Here is a 17,617-nt window from a genome sequence, read left to right on the forward strand (position 1 = left end):
TCTGTCTTCTGCTCTTTTTAAGGCCTGGATAATAAAAGGGTAGGAGAAGCATGGAAGCAAAGAAGTGTACTTACTGGAAAAGTATAGAAGTGAAAGATTATGAAATAAATTAGGTTAGGAAGGCCAGGATTCAAAAGTGCAAACTGTGTTTTGATGATATCCATTACCTCTTCATGAAGTGTCATTGGGGCGGAATGCAGACAGGCATAAATCGTTATTGATTGGTTCATGTAACTAGTTTCATAAATTTGAGCCTTAGAATAGTGGATATTGGTTGGGAAAGAGGAATTCTTTCTCCATCTTTTACACATTGTATCTCGCTGACTGGAGAGCTTTCTCTATTGACTTTTATCTCTGAAACTCTATTATTATTATTATTATTATTATTATTATTATTATTATTATTATTATTAACCTTTATTTATGAAACGCTGTAAATTTACACAGCGCTGTACATACAATCTTTTTAATTAAACAGTTCCCTGCCCTCGGGCTTACAATCTAAAAAGACATGACACAAAAGTAGAAGGGAGTGGTGGAGGGAAAGGGTAAGAGGTCCAGCAGTTCCTCTCTACCTCCAAGGCCTGGACCAAGGCAGATAAACTGGAGGGAGAGCTTGGCTTCATAATGGATGGTTACAGCTACCTTGTACCCTGTCTTAGCTATCTGAGCTTATGTTCTGTTTTGAATATATTTGGTCTATTCCTCATCACCACTCATCTGAACTTATTCGAATTAATCTTTAAAACACACATACACACCACCAACAACAACTACTACAACTCAGTGGCTTGGATCCCAACTGTGTTTTGTCCACTTGCACACTTTGAAATCGGTTCCAGAAGGTCCTGCTGCCCAGAGAAGAGGGCAGAAGGGCTGCAAGGGGGAAAGGAATTCACAAAAGCCCACTTCACAAGCAGCAGTGTCTCTTGACTCCACTGGATCCAAGTCTGAGGGGGGTGGGAATTTCTAGAACTATGAAAATGGAAATAGAATGAAGATTGGTGTTGTATTGTTTGGGAATATTAATGCCAGCTCAAGACCACATGTGCCCATCAAAATGGGCTGGAAGTGGGAAGGTCACTAGACCTCAGAACAGATAACTTGAGTGTGTGTCCTAATTGTTTACATCATGTTATCATTTTTTTAAAAAATTCAGTGCAACAACAACAACGAACAAAATTAACAATATGATGGGGAGGGAAAATGCAGGAAATACTGAATTGTATTAATACTGGGTTGTATTTAAAACGTACTAAAGGAAGTACCCCTTTCTTCTTAATATTGCTATAATTCACTCACCATTATTGGCACAGTGCAACTACTGTTTTTTTTACAGTTACTAAAATATTTTACTTATTGCTTTCACACATCAATACTAACTGAAATCTGCATATCACCTTGCCCAGTGCTTTGAAAATTTAGATCAAGGGACATAATTTTTAGAGAGAACTGGGCAAATAGTACAAGGACCCAACAGCGGAAGGAGGAAAATCTTAAATAAGCAGCTGGGGGGGGGGGGGAACCTGTGGTTGCTACACTAATGCACAGAGCTTGGGGAATGAACGAGATGAACTTGAATTTTCAACACAGCAAAGCAAATAAGGATATAGTAGGCATCCTGAAACCTAATGGGATAAGTTTCATTATTGGAATGTAGTAATTTCAGAGAAATAGACCATACAGGAAAGAAGAAGGAGGAGAAGTATTATATGTCAAGAATATTTAAACCTGTGAAGAGATCCATGTGTTAAATCCTAGGAGCATCCATGTCACAATTAAGGGAGAGAGAAACAACAGGGATGTCATTGTGGAGGTCTACTACAGACCTTTAAACCAGACTGAGGACTTGGATGATGCATTCAAAAAGGAGAAGTGCAGTAGTAATGGGAGATTTCAGTGATCCTGATATTTTTTGGCCATCAACCTCTGTCAAGAATATAAAGTCCAAAACATTTCTCATTTGCCTTGCAGACAATTTCATTGTCCAGAAGGTGGAAGAGTCAAAAAGGGGAACAGCTATTTCAGATCAGACCCTAACCAACAGTGATGGCCTGGTTAATGGGGTGGAAGTGACAGGATCTTTAGGTGGGAGTGACCATGTTCTCCTGGAGTTTGTTATACAGCAGAAGAGGGAGGCACACATTCTAGACTTTATCTGATTTCAGAAATTTTGGTAAACACTGGCAGTGATTTCATAGTCAGGAATACTAACTGAGAAGCGGATTCATGAGCTTGGCATATAAAGGGAATGTTATGGATGTAGCATATCTTGATTTCAGTAAGACCTTTCACAAGTCCCCCCCCTCCCCATGATATCCTTGCAAAAAAGCTAGTAAAATGTGGGCCAGACAATGCTAACCTTAAGTGGATTTGTAATTGGTTGACTGACTGACTCCTCTTCATCCTGGAGAAAAATAACCAGTGGGGTGCCACAGGTTCTGTCCAGTGATATTCAACATCTTTATAAATGGCTTGGATGATGGAATAGGGGGTATACTTATTAAATTTGCAGATGATGCCAAATGAATAGTTAGCTACCCAGAGGATAGGATCACAATTCAAAATGCCCTTGACAGATTAGCGAGCTTAGCCAAGGCTAGCAAAATGAATTTCACTAAGAAATGTAAGGTACTACACTTTGACTGTATCTTCCTGCATGGCAGGGAGTTGGACTGATGGCCCTTGTAGTCTCTTGCTCCCATCAGTATTGCATAAGAATGTGAATATTATCACATGACATGGTTATCCCATGAATAAAGAGGCATTCTAGCACTTTTTATTCATGGGATTTTCCCATGAATAAAAAGTGGAGCTAGAATGCCTCTTTGTTCACTGGATAATCATGGGATAATAGCAATGTTGAGCAATGTGGTGTGATAATCTTCACATTATTGCGCGATATTGATGGGAGCATGCCGCTATGCTCCTGTCTTTTTTGCCAGTCTGATAAAGACCTTTGAGTCTAAATGTGGCTGTCTAAGAACATTTATTTTTTCGTAAAATGGTACACTGATTGTCCTCATGTAATAATGAATCCATTAACTTGGTAAATGTGACAGGAAGAATCCTCACCTTTAAAATAAGAGTGTCTGACAGCATTGCTCTCTTTTCTCTCCCACTTCCAGATTCTATATACACTGAACGCTACATGTGTCTTCCCAAAGAAAATGATAACCTGCATAACTATGAGGTAAGGAAGTATCTTTAACATGCAGTTTTATAGTTGCAAAAATACATTGTGCACAGAATCCATTGTGTGAGAGAACTTGTGCTCATGCAGTGTGACTTCTTCCACTGCAGCACTTGATGTCCCTCATATATCTCCTCTGGGAGAATGTGGGAGCTGGAACTGTCTCCTTCTGAATTCTCTTCACTGAATACCATCTTCCAATTTGCTTCTGGAAGGCAGCATCATTCACAAATTTTATAAGGAGCATATGTTTATTATTGTCTAATGGGTATTGCTAATATATTCCACATGATTTCTGAGTGAATGAATTGTGTTTTCTGTCCAAGAATACTATAGAAATTCTGGCTCCTGCAGTTGTTTTTGAGTTTGGATTATGCATGTGCTTTGATATAATGTAAGCATCTGGACTTCTTATAAGTGTCTATTGCAAAACTATATATGTGCTACAGATAATAGATTTGCTATGTTTGTTGTTAAACCCATGTCATCCAAATTCATGCATTAGCAGAAGCAATTTTTAACATCTGCTCCTATGTTGTATACACTCTAAGTGCCACTTCACTGTGAGAGCAATGATAGAGATTTGAATTGCAAGTGCATATAGGCAGAGTTGATATGATAACCAGCCATTTACCATGTGAAGCACCCTCTCTGATGTGTTTTTGAAGGAACGACCTGTACAACTGCTTGCATATATGTACTGAGCACAACACGCTTCCAGATTACTGGAATATTTTCAGCCATTGTCAGGTGATCATCTTGACATGCATGCATCCTTTATTGGAGAAAAGTAGCATAACTGGTTTTACAGGACTGCTGTCAAATTTCTGTGGTGATAATTATTCATGTGAGAGGGGGGTGGGATCATCAGGCAGCCATTTGTCAATCAACAGGGGAAAGGACCCCACTTCATTCCAGCAACTATTTACTGTTAAATGGGATTTGGGGAACTTTCACAGCCCCTATGTCGCTCCTAAACTAGGATTTACATAGGTATGGTGAATATGTAGCAGATATGCATGCATAACTGCAGGCTACAAATTTGTAAAGGCCAAGAGGATTCCTGATCTTGTTTTCCAGTGTCCCTGTCTGCAGTATCTTGGGGGCACTGCCAGGCTACAAAGGTAGGTTTGATAGTCAGTCCTGACTGTGATAATAGAGCTCTATCATAAGTGGTTGCATCTGCACTGCAAAATCAATACAGTTTGATAATGCTTTAACTGCCATGGCTCAATGCTGTTGAATTCTGAGATTTGTAGTTTTGTGAGATATTTAGCCTTCTCTATCAGAGCGCTTTGGTGCCACAACACAACAAACCACAAATCCCAGGATTCCATAGGGTGGAGCCATGAAAGATAAAGCAGTATCAGACTGGTTTAATTCTGCAGTGTACAGTGTACATAGCTACAGAATCTTGGCTGATGCTTTCTGTAGATCTGAAAATAGGCCTGGAGAAGCTCAGCAGATTTTAAAAATAGACAGATTTAGAGTTGTATGAAAACACATGCAACACAACCCCAGTGATCATTTTTGTAAAGGCAAAACTGCCTTGGGTGGAATTGGCAGATGTAACAGTAGGATATGTGTAATCCTTCTCCAATCCCCAACTTTTCTTTTGTAATCCTGCACCAGCTATATTTGCTTTTGTAAAACATACACCCAGAACTCCACATGGAAAAAGATAAGCAGGGTGAATTTTTAGTGTGTGTAAATGTGGGGGACTGTTAAGCGCCCACTCTCTCCCCACTGCTTCTCCTCTCCTGTTGACCCCTTATGAAACAGCTTTTCTTTAAAATAGCTGTTGTGCTTTTGTTAAATCTGTTTGCATTTAAGATGTAGTTCTCTCTTAAAATAAAAGCAGAAGGGCAAAATCTGGTTTTAAAAATGGTGCAGTTAAGCCTTTGTCGAAATGACTTGTGCAAAGTGATAAAGGCCATAATAGTGATATTGGTGATATATTCTTTTTATTAGCAAGCATATTTGAGTTTTAAGAATTGTTGTTACAGCAGGCCCTCCACATTCACTGGGGTTAGGGATCTAGGACCCCCATGGAAGTGGGAAAAATGCAAATAAAATACACTGTTGTTGTTTTTTTACCTGAGACAACACCTCTCTATGAATCTCTAGGTCCTCCAGTGCAGAGGCTGGTCATACAATTTTGCTGGAGGACCTAAAAACGCCTAGAGAAGTGTTCTCTCTAGGATTTTCTAGGTCATCCAGGGCAATGTCTGGTGAAAGTTAGCCATAGAGTCATGCTGGAGGACTTAGAGATTCCTAGAGAAAACATATTAATCAAATCCGCAAATAATAAATTCTGGAAAAGTCAAAGCTGCAAATATGGAGGGCCGACTGTACATCAAGTGATACTTTCTGGGAAGTCTTAGGCAAGTCATGCTCTCACTGCGATGGTATTGCACTGTCTGACTGAGATACAATAAACTAATCCCCAGATACTCTGCAACTGAGCCAGTGGCGGCTGGTGGCTTCCACGTTACTGCTGTTTGTGAATCCAGTCTGGGTTTCCAAACTTTACAGGAGCTATCCCAGGTGCTGAATCTATTTAGGAGGAAACTACTTCTGTTTAAATATTAGAGCAGATTTAGTACCCATGACCTAGAAGCCAGCAGCCACTATTGATTGCTAATGGGCTGGCACAAATGAAATTCATTAGCAGAGAGTACAGAGTGAGAGGAAAGTAAAACAGTTGCAAATGCAGACTGCTACAAACAACACACAGTAAAAGAACAGGCTTATTATTATTATTATTATTATTATTATTATTAACCTTTATTAAAGGTTATTAATCTCAGCTTTGGTTGTTAGAGATTTCTTTGTACTAGATTTTCCAGCTGCCATTCTCAGGACATAATATTACTAACACAATCAAAAGAGATTTTGACTCTTTTGCTTATTTTCCCCTCCTGTCAACGGCTTCAGTGATTTATGGACTACCTCTAAGCTTTCTGATCCGATCGACCCAATTTTGATGCCTCACTCCCACACCCCACAGCCCAGTCGTCATTCCTTTTGATTTGGGATTTTTGGTTGGTGAATAACGTGGGGTTCTATGAAGGCAGGCTGAGTGGTAGCAGATCTGTGAGGTGGCACTTATGTAAATGGAAGTCTCTTAACTTGCTACAGATTGAAATGTTAGTGCTCTGGGTGCACAATGTCACTCTGCAACTTCGCAGCACAGATGGCACCAGAGGACTGTGTAATCTCTTTGTGCCAGGAGTCGAATTTTCTTGGCGCAGCATCCATTGCTGGCAGTGTCCACGTTGAAACTGCCAGTACCAAAGAGCTAAAGGTTTCCAATGTGTTACTCAGAGGATTAAATTGGAGAGTTTGCAAGCAGGCTGTGTGTGTGTGTGTGTGTGTGTGTGTGTACGCGCACGTGCGCGTGCATGTGTAGAAATAGTAATCAAACTGTTGCAGTGTATCGCATCCCTTAAATGTGGAAAAATGAACACTCTGTTTGATTCATGATAACGATAACATAAGTCAAGGAGAAAGACAAATTTCTTGATATAATAAACCAGTAAGGGTGGATTCAACTCTTTTCCATGGACCCAGGATTCTGATTTTCTTGAAACAATGGTTCACCATATTTCTACTTCCCTCTACATTGTACAGTCTACAAAGAAGGAAGGGCATGGCCCTTGCAAGGGTCATACCCTTCCCTTCAAATTAGTTAAATTAAGAACCTAGTCCTACAGATTGGTCTTAGATCCACCAATACAAGTCCTTTCATTGTTTTAGCTAAAAAGAATAATATGCTAGACAGACACATATACTAAAGAATTTAGACAATTATTTGTTTTAAAAAGGGGGGGGAAAGGAAAGAATTTAGTGTCAATCTAAAGCCATATATTAATTGTGTTGTGCTAGGATGGTGCTCTGATCCTACCACTGCTTAGTTATGTATGGCTTTACTATTTCATTAGAGCTGTTCTTAAAAGTTAATAAACAAACCCTGCCTAACTGAAAATGACCTCATCCTTTGCCCTGTAGCACATGCACACTACAGAACTATAGCACTATTATTTCACTTTAACTGTCTTGATTCTGTCCTATGGAATCCTGGAATTAGTAGTTCAGAAAAAAGCATTTAGAATTCTGAGTGCTGCAGTGCCTCTGACCAAATTACAAGCCATGACAGTTAAAATGAAATAGGGCACTACAATTCTGCAGTGTGAATGATCCTGGGGGCTTCCTTGAGATTCCACGGGATTCAGTATAAGAAGACAAAGAGCAGTATTGCAAAGTTCCTGATCCTAGCAGAACTGAGCATGAATTTGACTCCCTCCAACAAGTTCTATATTTCACAATCTAATGTGATCTGCTTGTTAAGTGCCGAGACACAGGTGTGGGCTTCAAATCAATTCAAATAATGGCACCAAGAAAACGATTTGGTCATTTCTAAATGCTGAAAACCTGTACAGACTGGTAGTAATACCTGTTTCTTAGAGCCTGAACTAGGGGAATGTGATACAGGGTGATAGTCTAACACATCTGCTAGTAGCATTTATTATCATATGTTCAGAGGAAACAAAATCTGACAGCATAAAATTATTTCATGTCGAAGTGTTCAGAATAAGAACAAAAATTGAAAGAGAGTACTAAAAAGATGGTAAGATTTCAGTTTTGTACGCAAGCATTTTTCAGTCTGTAAAAGAAAGATTTCAGTAATACTCATTGTTCCCACCACCAACCCGCATGACTATATTTCTTGGACTTTTTTTTTTTTTTTTGCTTCTAGAAGACTGAGCCAAGCACACAGCAGCATTATTGCTGATGAGGCAATATGAGTACCAGGTAGACAATAGCTTTAGTCAGGTATCAATGTGCTTGACCTGACCTGTATGTTCAATGCACCACTTTTTATGTCATCATGAGAATGATTCCATGCTGGAGTGGACTAAATATGTGTAGCTTGAGAGGTCTACTACATGACTCATAATGGTAAAGACTTCTAATGTAAAGTTATGCAGGTAGAAGTCCTGTTTGTGAAACTATCACTGGTGAATTTGGGAAGGCCATTCCCTAATATGACTATGCTGTCTGTCTTAAGCAGATAAAGGGCTGAAGCAGGCCAGCAGATTGGAGCCTTTGGCAACTCCAGCTGCAATTGGGCCATGACTGGCTGTGGACCGCAACAACTGGATGGCCTGGTCTGAAAGCCAGCCACCACTGTGGTCCCAAATGGGCCTCTGGGAGAGTGCAGCTTTCTGCTGCTCTTTTTTCTGGTGTCTTTGGGCTGCCTTAGGCAGACTAAGAGCAACTTCTGGCTGCGCTGGGGGCATGCATTGTCTGTATGCCATGCCCCCATAACAGCCGGAAGCTGCACCTTTTGGCCTGTACTGTTTTGGGCCTCTACACATTTCACTGTAATCATCATGAACTTAGTTCAGAATATGGGTGTGCAGCACACATGTTGGCACAAAACAAGTATTTCATGTGCAGTGGCTGACCATGAAAATTGGGGGAACTTCATGTTGGGTCACTAGTCTTTAATGAGACACACTGAGGTATGTGGGATACTCTGAGGCCTGATTCACACAAGAATGTACATTATTTAATTAGTGCTTGCTTGATGCTTGATAGCTCTATGTGTAAACTTCCATTGGAAATAATTGCATTTTGAGATGATGTGAGATGTTGTGACAATTCTGTCTGTGGTGTTATATATGAAATCTCCCCTTTGCGCACATGAGTCATCACTTGCATATGGCACTCATCATACAAATGTGGGTGAACTAGGGTTGCCATTCATCAGGACCTCCAAACCGGGACAAATGTAGGACAAAATGTTCAAATGTAGGACACATTTTTTTTTTTGTGTCCTACATTTGAATAGGAGCCTTCGAGGCTTTCCCTCTGGGCCTGGGCCCCGCCCTCGGTGGGGGCGGAGCCCAGGCTGGGAGGGACTCCTCCCCTCCAGGGAGGCTTTCCCTGCAGGCCTGGGCCCCGCCCTCGGCGGGGGCGGAACCCAGGCAGAGAGGGACTCCTCCCCTTCAGGGAGACTTTCCCTCTGGGCCTGGGCCCCGCCCTCGGCGGGGGCGGAGCCCAAGCGGAGAGGGACTCCTCCCCTTCAGGGAGGCTTTCCCTGCAGGCCTAGGCCGCGCCCTCGGCGGGGGCGGAGCCCAAGCAGAGAGGGACTCCTCCCCTTCAGGGAGGCTTTCCCTGCAGGCCTGGGCCCCGCCCTCGGCGGGGGCGGAGCCCAAGCGGAGAGGGACTCCTCCCCTCCAGGGAGGCTTTCCCTGCAGGCCTGGGCCCCGCCCTCCGTGGGGGCGGAACCCAGGCAGAGAGGGACTCCTCCCCTCCAGGGAGGCTTTCCCTGCAGGCCTGGGCCCCGCCCTCCGTGGGGGCGGAACCCAGGCAGAGAGGGACTCCTCCCCTCCAGGGAGGCTTTCCCTCTGGGCCTGGGCCCCGCCCTCGGCGGGGGCGGAGCCCAGGCGGAGAGGGACTCCTCCCCTTCAGGGAGGCTTTCCCTGCAGGCCTGGGCCCCGCCCTCCGTGGGGGCGGACCCCAGGCAGAGAGGGACTCCTCCCCTCCAGGGAGGCTTTCCCTCTGGGCCTGGGCCCCGCCCTCGGCGGGGGCGGAGCCCAGGCGGAGAGGGACTCCTCCCCTTCAGGGAGGCTTTCCCTGCAGGCCTGGGCCCCGCCCTCCGTGGGGGCGGAACCCAGGCAGAGAGGGACTCCTCCCCTCCAGGGAGGCTTTCCCTCTGGGCCTGGGCCCCGCCCTTGGCAGGGGCGGAGCCCAGGCGGAGAGGGACTCCTCCCCTTCTGGGAGGCTTTCCTTGCAAGCCTGGGCTCAAGCGGCAAGGGAAAGCCTCCCTCAGCTTGCTATATCTCGCCCGGGAGCAGGGGCAATCCCGGGAACGGGGCCAAACCGGGCCGTGACCGTGCGGCCCTGCCCCAAACCGGGAAAGTCCCGCCCCCAGGCGGGATATGGCAAGCCTAGGGTGAACCAGCCCTGGATGATCACCTTTTGTAGACCAAAAGCATGCTTGCCATTAAGCTATGGGGAATGCTTGCTCTCTTTGGAACTCAGAAGCTGCAGACTTCAGCTATGACGACAAAATTCAAATCAAGGCCTGCTAGTCTGCATTTCTCTTTACCTAACAGTGCTTATACATGACCACAAGGCTATTCCTAAATTTTATCCCACTGAATTAAAAGAGGAAGATAGATTGGGAGGCTATTGCAGCACAGTGAAAAAAGCAAGAAATAACTAAAACATCTGTTTACATGCACATGAACATTTCCCTGTGTGGTTCTCTGCACTGGAGGCTAGAGGAAGACAAGAATCCAGGAGGTGAAAACTGAAACCCTGGGAAGTACAAGAGCAGGCCTGAAGGAAACTAGACTGACAAGTGAAAGGAAAAGGGAAAAGACTGAAAGGAGAGCTGTCTTTAAGACGGGAGGGAATGATGATGCAAATACTACTTGTCATGGGCTGCCAGGAGAGCATGCACCAGGGGTGACTGTTAAACTTGTGAAAGAGGTTGTTTTGCAGCTCTCTCTTGAATTTGATATGCCGTTGGCAAGTATTTGAAGCAGTCATACATTTGGCAATCTTCTGCTAGCAGATTTGAAATGTTCAGTCCTCAAGAACTGCTGCATCATTAGGTTATGCAAAACAGGGTACAATTTTTGTAAATATGCCATCTTGTACTGATATGACATTTGTTCTATTATCCAAGAAATATGCCAAAAGGAGAGAGACCTTCAGCTCCCAGCCAAACATTAACTTGTTTGTTGAGCACTGATAATATGTTGACTGCTGTTTGATCTGTTCACAAAGCCAGTCTCCTTGCACTGACCTTAGAGCTAAAGAGTAGCAGGGGGCAGCAAAGAATTTCTCCCGCTTGACTCAGTGAAAGCAAAGTACTTATGCAGAGGCTTACTTGCCTACAGAAACTCTCAGAGGCCTATTTCTCTGCAACTTTTGGGTGGAGACGTGGAGCTTAGTTGCTCATTTCAAAGGTGGCCAAGGTCATCCCATAAAAATTACACTAAGTTCAGCAGATGTTGCTTAATGAATAACATCTTGTTACAATTAGTTTTGGTTGTTCTTTAATTCTTGGGAATGCCTTATATGCATGTTTTCTGTGTGTAAAGATCATACCGGGGGGGGGGGGGGGGGAGGTCAGTTGTGTCCAGAAAATAAATGAATGATTGTCTACATGTGGTTTCTATTATGCACTTTTTCTGCGGATAAGATGTTCTATAATTTATTAGACCCTATGCAAGTCTATGCTAGTATTTACTAGTCTGCAGTGGGGAGTCTGGGAGAAGGAATTCAAAGACTCAAGAGAAATACAATTCCAAAAGCTGCCCAGTTAGTAATGTCCATTTGCACAGATATTCATTGTTACATGTGCAATCTGCAACAGCTGAAGAGTGGTGCTGTCAACTTGAAGACACCACTGAAAGCATAAGCAAGATACATTCTTCTTCAGCTGCCGAAGTAGAAGCTGGTGCTATCAAAGCAGCCAGTACTGTCCATCTGTTCAGTGTGGTATGTCAGGCCTTCTTGCTACCAAGAAGAAACACACAGAGTCTGCAAGGGTTGAACACAGTGTATAACTACAGATTCATGGTCACAGAGTCCACAAAGGACTTCCACTCCCAGCAATTTACCATTTGACTCGGGACATGTGGGTTTTTGAGGCTGATTAGAACATCAGAGGGCTTCGAGGGAATGTGCTGAAGCACCCAGCATGCAGTGTACTGTCCCATTTCCCCCCCAGATACAGCTTTGTATTAGATTCTCATTATAAAGTGTCTTATTTTGAGAATGCACCTATATATGGCAATATAGGGCCCAAACAGACAGCCAAAATAAAGCCGCTTTGGGTCACTTTGGAGGTACACTGTTTAAATGACACAGCTGCACTCCAGTGCTTAGGACTGGAGCATGGCTTTGGCATGGCTTCTGGCCTCTTAGGACATGCGCATCATTTAAACAATATACCTCCAAAGTGACCCGAAGCAGCTTTATTTTGGCCTATCTGTTCGGGCCCATAGTTACTTTTGTAGTATACAGTATTTTCATCCACTGAGATTGCCCAGGGAAAGTTGAGAGGACTGTAGTATTATGGATATTGTGGCCCTCTTCATATAGTTCTGTTGGCTAAAGGAAGTACAAAAGTTGGAGGGAAATGTTACTGGCAAAGTAAAGTGGTCCCTTCCCTTATTATTATTATTATTATTATTATTATTATTATTATTAACCTTTATTTATAAAGCACTGTAAATTTACACAGTGCTGTACATACAATCTTTATAATTAGACAGTTCCCTGCCCTCAGGCTTACAATCTAAAAAGACATGATACAAAAGGAGAAGGGAGTGGTGGCGGGGAAGGGGATGAGGGCCAGCAGTTCTACTCTACCTCCGAGGTCTGGACCAAGGGAGATGGACTGGAGGGAGGGCTTGGCTTCTTAATGGATGGTTAATCTTCCACCAGGGGTAGAACAGGGGATCTGTTACGTAGGTAGGATGGGCACAGGGAACCATATTGATATGAACCATATATATTACACATAGCATTTGTAATTTTTATAATGAGTTAAGCAACAACCTACTATGCTGCTAGTATTCACTGGGAAGCAGGCTACAACTGAAACTAATTATTTTTTGTGTGTTTACATTTTTAAAAATAAGAATTCTACAGTCATGGCCAGAGCACGAAACTTCCAAGACATTCAATATCTACTGATCCATGGAACAGCAGATGGTGAGACTCTCAAAACAAGGCATCATATGTGATACAGGGCAATCACTCTTGCTACTCGCAAAAGGAAAATAAAATGAGGAAAACAGTGACACACCCTTGAGGACAACATTGCTCATTGCAGGATCTTTATTAGCTAGCAAGGTGGGCGGGACAGTTTGTTTTAGAGCTAGCATAAGTCAGAAATGACTCAAAGGCACACAACAACAAAGGGGGCTGAAGAATGGTTTCCCAGCTCAGGTGTTTGGGTTTCTTTCGCTCACCCCAAGCTATCCAACCCCTGGCAGTCTTCACTGTAACCACATAACAATATGCATTACACGGTATTTTTTCTGTTGTTGTTTTTTAATTCCCAGATAATGTTCATTTCCAGCAAGGAGCCCAGATCTCAAAAGCTCTGGTTGATGCGGAGGTGGATTTCCAAGCAATGGTATGTGCTAAATGTCTTTATGTTCTAAATGAAGAGCTATGAGAGAAAAAAGCTCTGTTTTTTAAAAGTGCATATAATCAGTGACCAACCTCAATCAGGAGAAAATGAAAAATATGGAAACACGAGATATTGCTGCACACGCTTTCTCCAAAATCAAGTCTGATCAAGGAAATAAGGAATTCTGTTCAGTCTCAGTTGCAGCACTTGTTTGGGTGCAAAAAACCTGTACTTCAGCCCTAAACAGAGAACACAGGAATTTTTGGCCATGCAATGCTATTGAATCTCTTGCTGAGCTATGACTCCCCCCCCCCAAAAAAAAAAAAAAAAAAAAAAGATTGGAAGTGCCACTACAAAAGAGAACACCTTCAAAACTGAAAGACACTATCAGGCCCACTCTTGTAATCTAAACATTGAAGTCCATCATGGCTGAAAATGGTGTCCTGTGGAGCCTTTCTTTTGCTGATCTGCAGTCCAGATGGCTGATAACTGTTTATTTAGTAGTTATATTTATAGTCTGCCTTTCTCTCTATGAGCTGAAAATTGTGCAGATATCTCTGTCCCTCCACACTCTAGCCTCACAACACTGTGAGTAGAAGGAGGCAAGGATAGGAAGGAAACCGTGCTTATAGACAAGTTACATTCTGGACTCTCGGTTCCCTGCAGATGCCAATAACCATGTGCTCCTCAAGTCCCCTTGGCCTTGATGGTGGCATGCTGTATGTGTAGCCATGGTGGTTTGGCCATGTGCATTGGGGTGAATGGGGTGGAGAATTCTGCAGAAGCTCAAATCCACTGAAGGCAAACCTGCAGTTGTGACAGGAAGACTGTATTAAAGTTTTCCAGTGTTATTGCTTTATAATTGCTGTTACATAATCTGATACCTTCTTTTTCTTCTTGTCTCCAGTGGTATACAGACAAAGATCACGGAATTGGAGGCCATGCTCACAGCCATATTTACACCCATATGAGCCATTTTATCAAGCAGTGTTTTGCATTGTCATAACACCTTTTGCTTCTCATGCACATATTTTATCAAGGTTTCTAAAAGAACAGTGTCCTAGGTTAATGGTCTCATGTTTCAGTCAACCGAGACAGTGATTTCTAAGAATACTTGAATGAAGAATTTTTTTATTATTATTTTTTGCAATTCCAGTAAACAGAAACCAAAGATCAGCATTACTCTACTTACCACACATGGAGGAGATACTCCATTCTCTTCTCTGTGGAGGGATATTTTGCATTTTCATTAAAGAGTAAGTGGACCAATAATCTTCCTTCTGGACAGGACAATGGAGCACAGCCATGTGTACATGAACCATAGGATTCCAGCAGCCCTATTTATCTGACTTTATTTTGTCAATATGTAAGTGTTGCTCTTATGAAACAAAGTGTGACTTGCGCTTATGTGAGGTTTGTTATAAGTTAGAGGAAATTACATGAAGCACTGTTTCATTTGTATGCACAATAGAAGTTTAAGTGTGATAATTTCAGCAGATATGATTCAGCTTTTATATGGGAGAAGCTGAAAGTGAAAATACCCCTCTAAAATACCTTGGCAGGTTTCATCTGATCATGTAAGGGCAGAGCAAGATGTGATTTGAGAGCTCTATAATTAGGTTTACTTGCAATTAAAAATTTAAAAGAACCCACTTGAAAAGGGGAAAATCTAAAATTGGTATGAACCACAATTAAAAATAAATATTGGATCAGAGGAACAATTCATCTGTTTCTTTCCCATGTCTTCATCAGTGAATGAAGCCAGATCCAGAGCTTGGTGATGGCAGAACACTTTGAGGATGCTAAATCTGAACCTTGCCAGTGGGCACTGATCAAAATACTCAAGCCATTGGCCATTGTGTTAGCAAAGGACCAAATCACTGCAACTGAACTGTGAATAATTACATCTTGCAAGCCTTAGGACTTTCACAAATCTGAATCTTGTAGTGGGCTTGCAAAAAAAATATATGTTACTTTGTTTTTTAAAATATAAGCAAAGAGATCTTGAGACATTCTGAGAGCATATACTACCAACTTCTTTATCTCAGTCAGTCTCAAAGATCCCCTTGCATATTGATCCAGACTAACATGGCTGTGTTAAAAATATATGGGTTGGATTTAGCATTTGCCTTCCGTTGACAAAAGGGTTCCACTCATGGAAAATGGAATCTATCACACTATGGTTGTGAATGAAGCCAGGGTGGGGCTTAGATACTGCAGTCAGGGCAAGTATGTGACTAGTCATTAGACAAGATTCAAACGTTCTATTTGCAAGGCATGATTCTCTGCCAGCATAGCTATGCTAGTGTTCCAGGTGGAAGATGATGGGTGCATAAGAGCCACTGGAGATTTTTGGGTGCAGCTCCACCACTCTACCCCCAGCCACTGATTGTGCATCCAGGATTCCTAGCACACGTGGGGAGAAAAAGCAGCAATCATCAAACACCTAGACACGGGTAGGAACTGTTTCTTCAGTTCCAAATATGCAAGGACTACTAGACGGCTTTTGTGACTAGGAGGAAGGGGATGAGGCTGCCTCTGGGAGCCTCTGGCTAACTTTGCACACCCAAGGGTAATGGTGTTCCACAAGGAGGTATAGGATGCCTCTTTCCAAAATAGCCATAAAAGAGCTTCTACTGATACTACCAGGATTCTGGCCATTCTTTGCAGATTACTCTCTTTTCTAGGCAGCTAAAGTCCAACACCAGACTAGAATAGGAACCAATCTCGGTGTGCATCAAAGCGTCAATTAAAGTGTAGGGGAATATCCTGTTTTGCTCTTTTTCATACAACATAAACATTCTGCTGGTGCATTAGAAAGAGAAATCTACAAGAAATAATATGGTACTTTCAGCTCTTGTGAGCAGTTTTATGTGATTCTAGCAGTATACGGCTTCACTCTTTTTCAGTGCATACAATTCCCATTTGGATTATATTGCCCAGTTATGAAATTCCATATTACCAATGTGCCCTAGAACATACTGATCAAGTTCTTGAGATTTTTGGTCCCCCTCTCCCTGGCTCAACTTTGTACATTACCAACATAATCTTCAGACATAAATCTCATTATATTTGAAGGATAGTGTGTATGGAATTTGCATAGTATGTTGTCCTGCAAATGTAGCTGTTTAAAACATAATATAATAAAGCTATATTTGTGATATGAGATTAAATGTTTTGTGTTCATTTCAGAAAACAAACTTGGGCATCATATGCTTTACAAACCTACTTATTCTTTAGAAATGCCTTAAATAACAGGAAATTATAACAATTTATTCTTTGTAAATTAGTAGAGAATTTAATCTAGTGAATAATATTAGCAGGCTGGCATGCATAATTGTAACAGTTCTTACTGGTATGTAAGAAAGCTTGCTGTGAGTGTGTTAATTCTTATTGGATCAGTAAGAAACCTAGTTGCTACATGTGGTCATTTCCCTGGTTTGGTGAACTGTTAGTGATTTTGGATGGAAACCTAGACTAGACAAAGGCTAGTGACAAATATATATCAAAGAAGAGGAGAATTTTGATGGACAAAGAAAATGTATTCTGTTTTCAAAATATTTATACTGTGTGTAGGAAGCTAAAGAATGACAAATTACACACTGAATTTAAAATCTTGACTCTGTTGGACCCTGTTTGTGTTAGGAAGCATCCCTATCACACACACACACACACACACACTACCATGTCCGATATTATTAGTATTTCTTAAGAGAAGTTGCAGCCAGATGCCTGAAGTTTAACATAACAAATAAAATAAAATAATTCATGAAGCCCAATCATTTACATGCTTTGTTTACCACTGGACAGGCACACACTGCAGCTTTAAGGTTTAAAAGTACTGCTGAGATTTCTTATCATGAAAGATATAAGAGCTTTAAATTAAATCTTCAAATTTTAAATGACCCTGTGCAATTTACTTCTGCACAGTGACTCAGTTTCAAATATTTTGTATTGCTTGAGTCAGGTTTTAAAACTATGGAGAACTTAAAATTAGGATATGTATTTTGTTTCATGGGAGCCAGTGTGGTATAAGGCTTGGCATGTTGGATTAAGACCATAGAAAACTAGGGTTCAAATTCCTGCTCAGCCATGTAAACTCACTGGGTGTCCTAGGGCAAGTCACATTATCCCAGCCTTGGAGAAAGGCAATGGCAAACCTCCTTTAAATAAATCTTGACAACAAAACCCTAGGTTAGGGTTGTCACAAGTCAGCATTGGCTTGTAGACATATAAAAACAGTCATTTAGTTTAAG

At 42.0% G+C, this 17,617-nt stretch overlaps 1 protein-coding gene across 1 annotated transcript in view; it reads left to right on the plus strand.

The window, feature by feature from the left end:
* The window catches only part of DPP4 (dipeptidyl peptidase 4), a 67,246-nt gene extending 50,731 nt beyond the window's left edge, over positions 1 to 16,515 (plus strand). Inside the window, exons 23-26 of the mRNA XM_089519884.1 lie at positions 3,129 to 3,193; positions 12,865 to 12,937; positions 13,291 to 13,364; positions 14,269 to 16,515. Coding sequence (XP_089376010.1) covers positions 3,129 to 3,193; positions 12,865 to 12,937; positions 13,291 to 13,364; positions 14,269 to 14,367 — 311 coding nt within the window. The 3' untranslated portion in view covers positions 14,368 to 16,515. The remainder of the gene's footprint in view (positions 1 to 3,128; positions 3,194 to 12,864; positions 12,938 to 13,290; positions 13,365 to 14,268) is intronic.
* Positions 16,516 to 17,617: the final 1,102 nt, after the last annotated feature.

This window comes from Sceloporus occidentalis, unplaced genomic scaffold (genome assembly GCF_023333645.1).
Source record: "Sceloporus occidentalis isolate IW3139 unplaced genomic scaffold, rSceOcc1.0.p SCAF_4, whole genome shotgun sequence".
Taxonomy (NCBI): domain Eukaryota; kingdom Metazoa; phylum Chordata; class Lepidosauria; order Squamata; family Phrynosomatidae; genus Sceloporus; species Sceloporus occidentalis.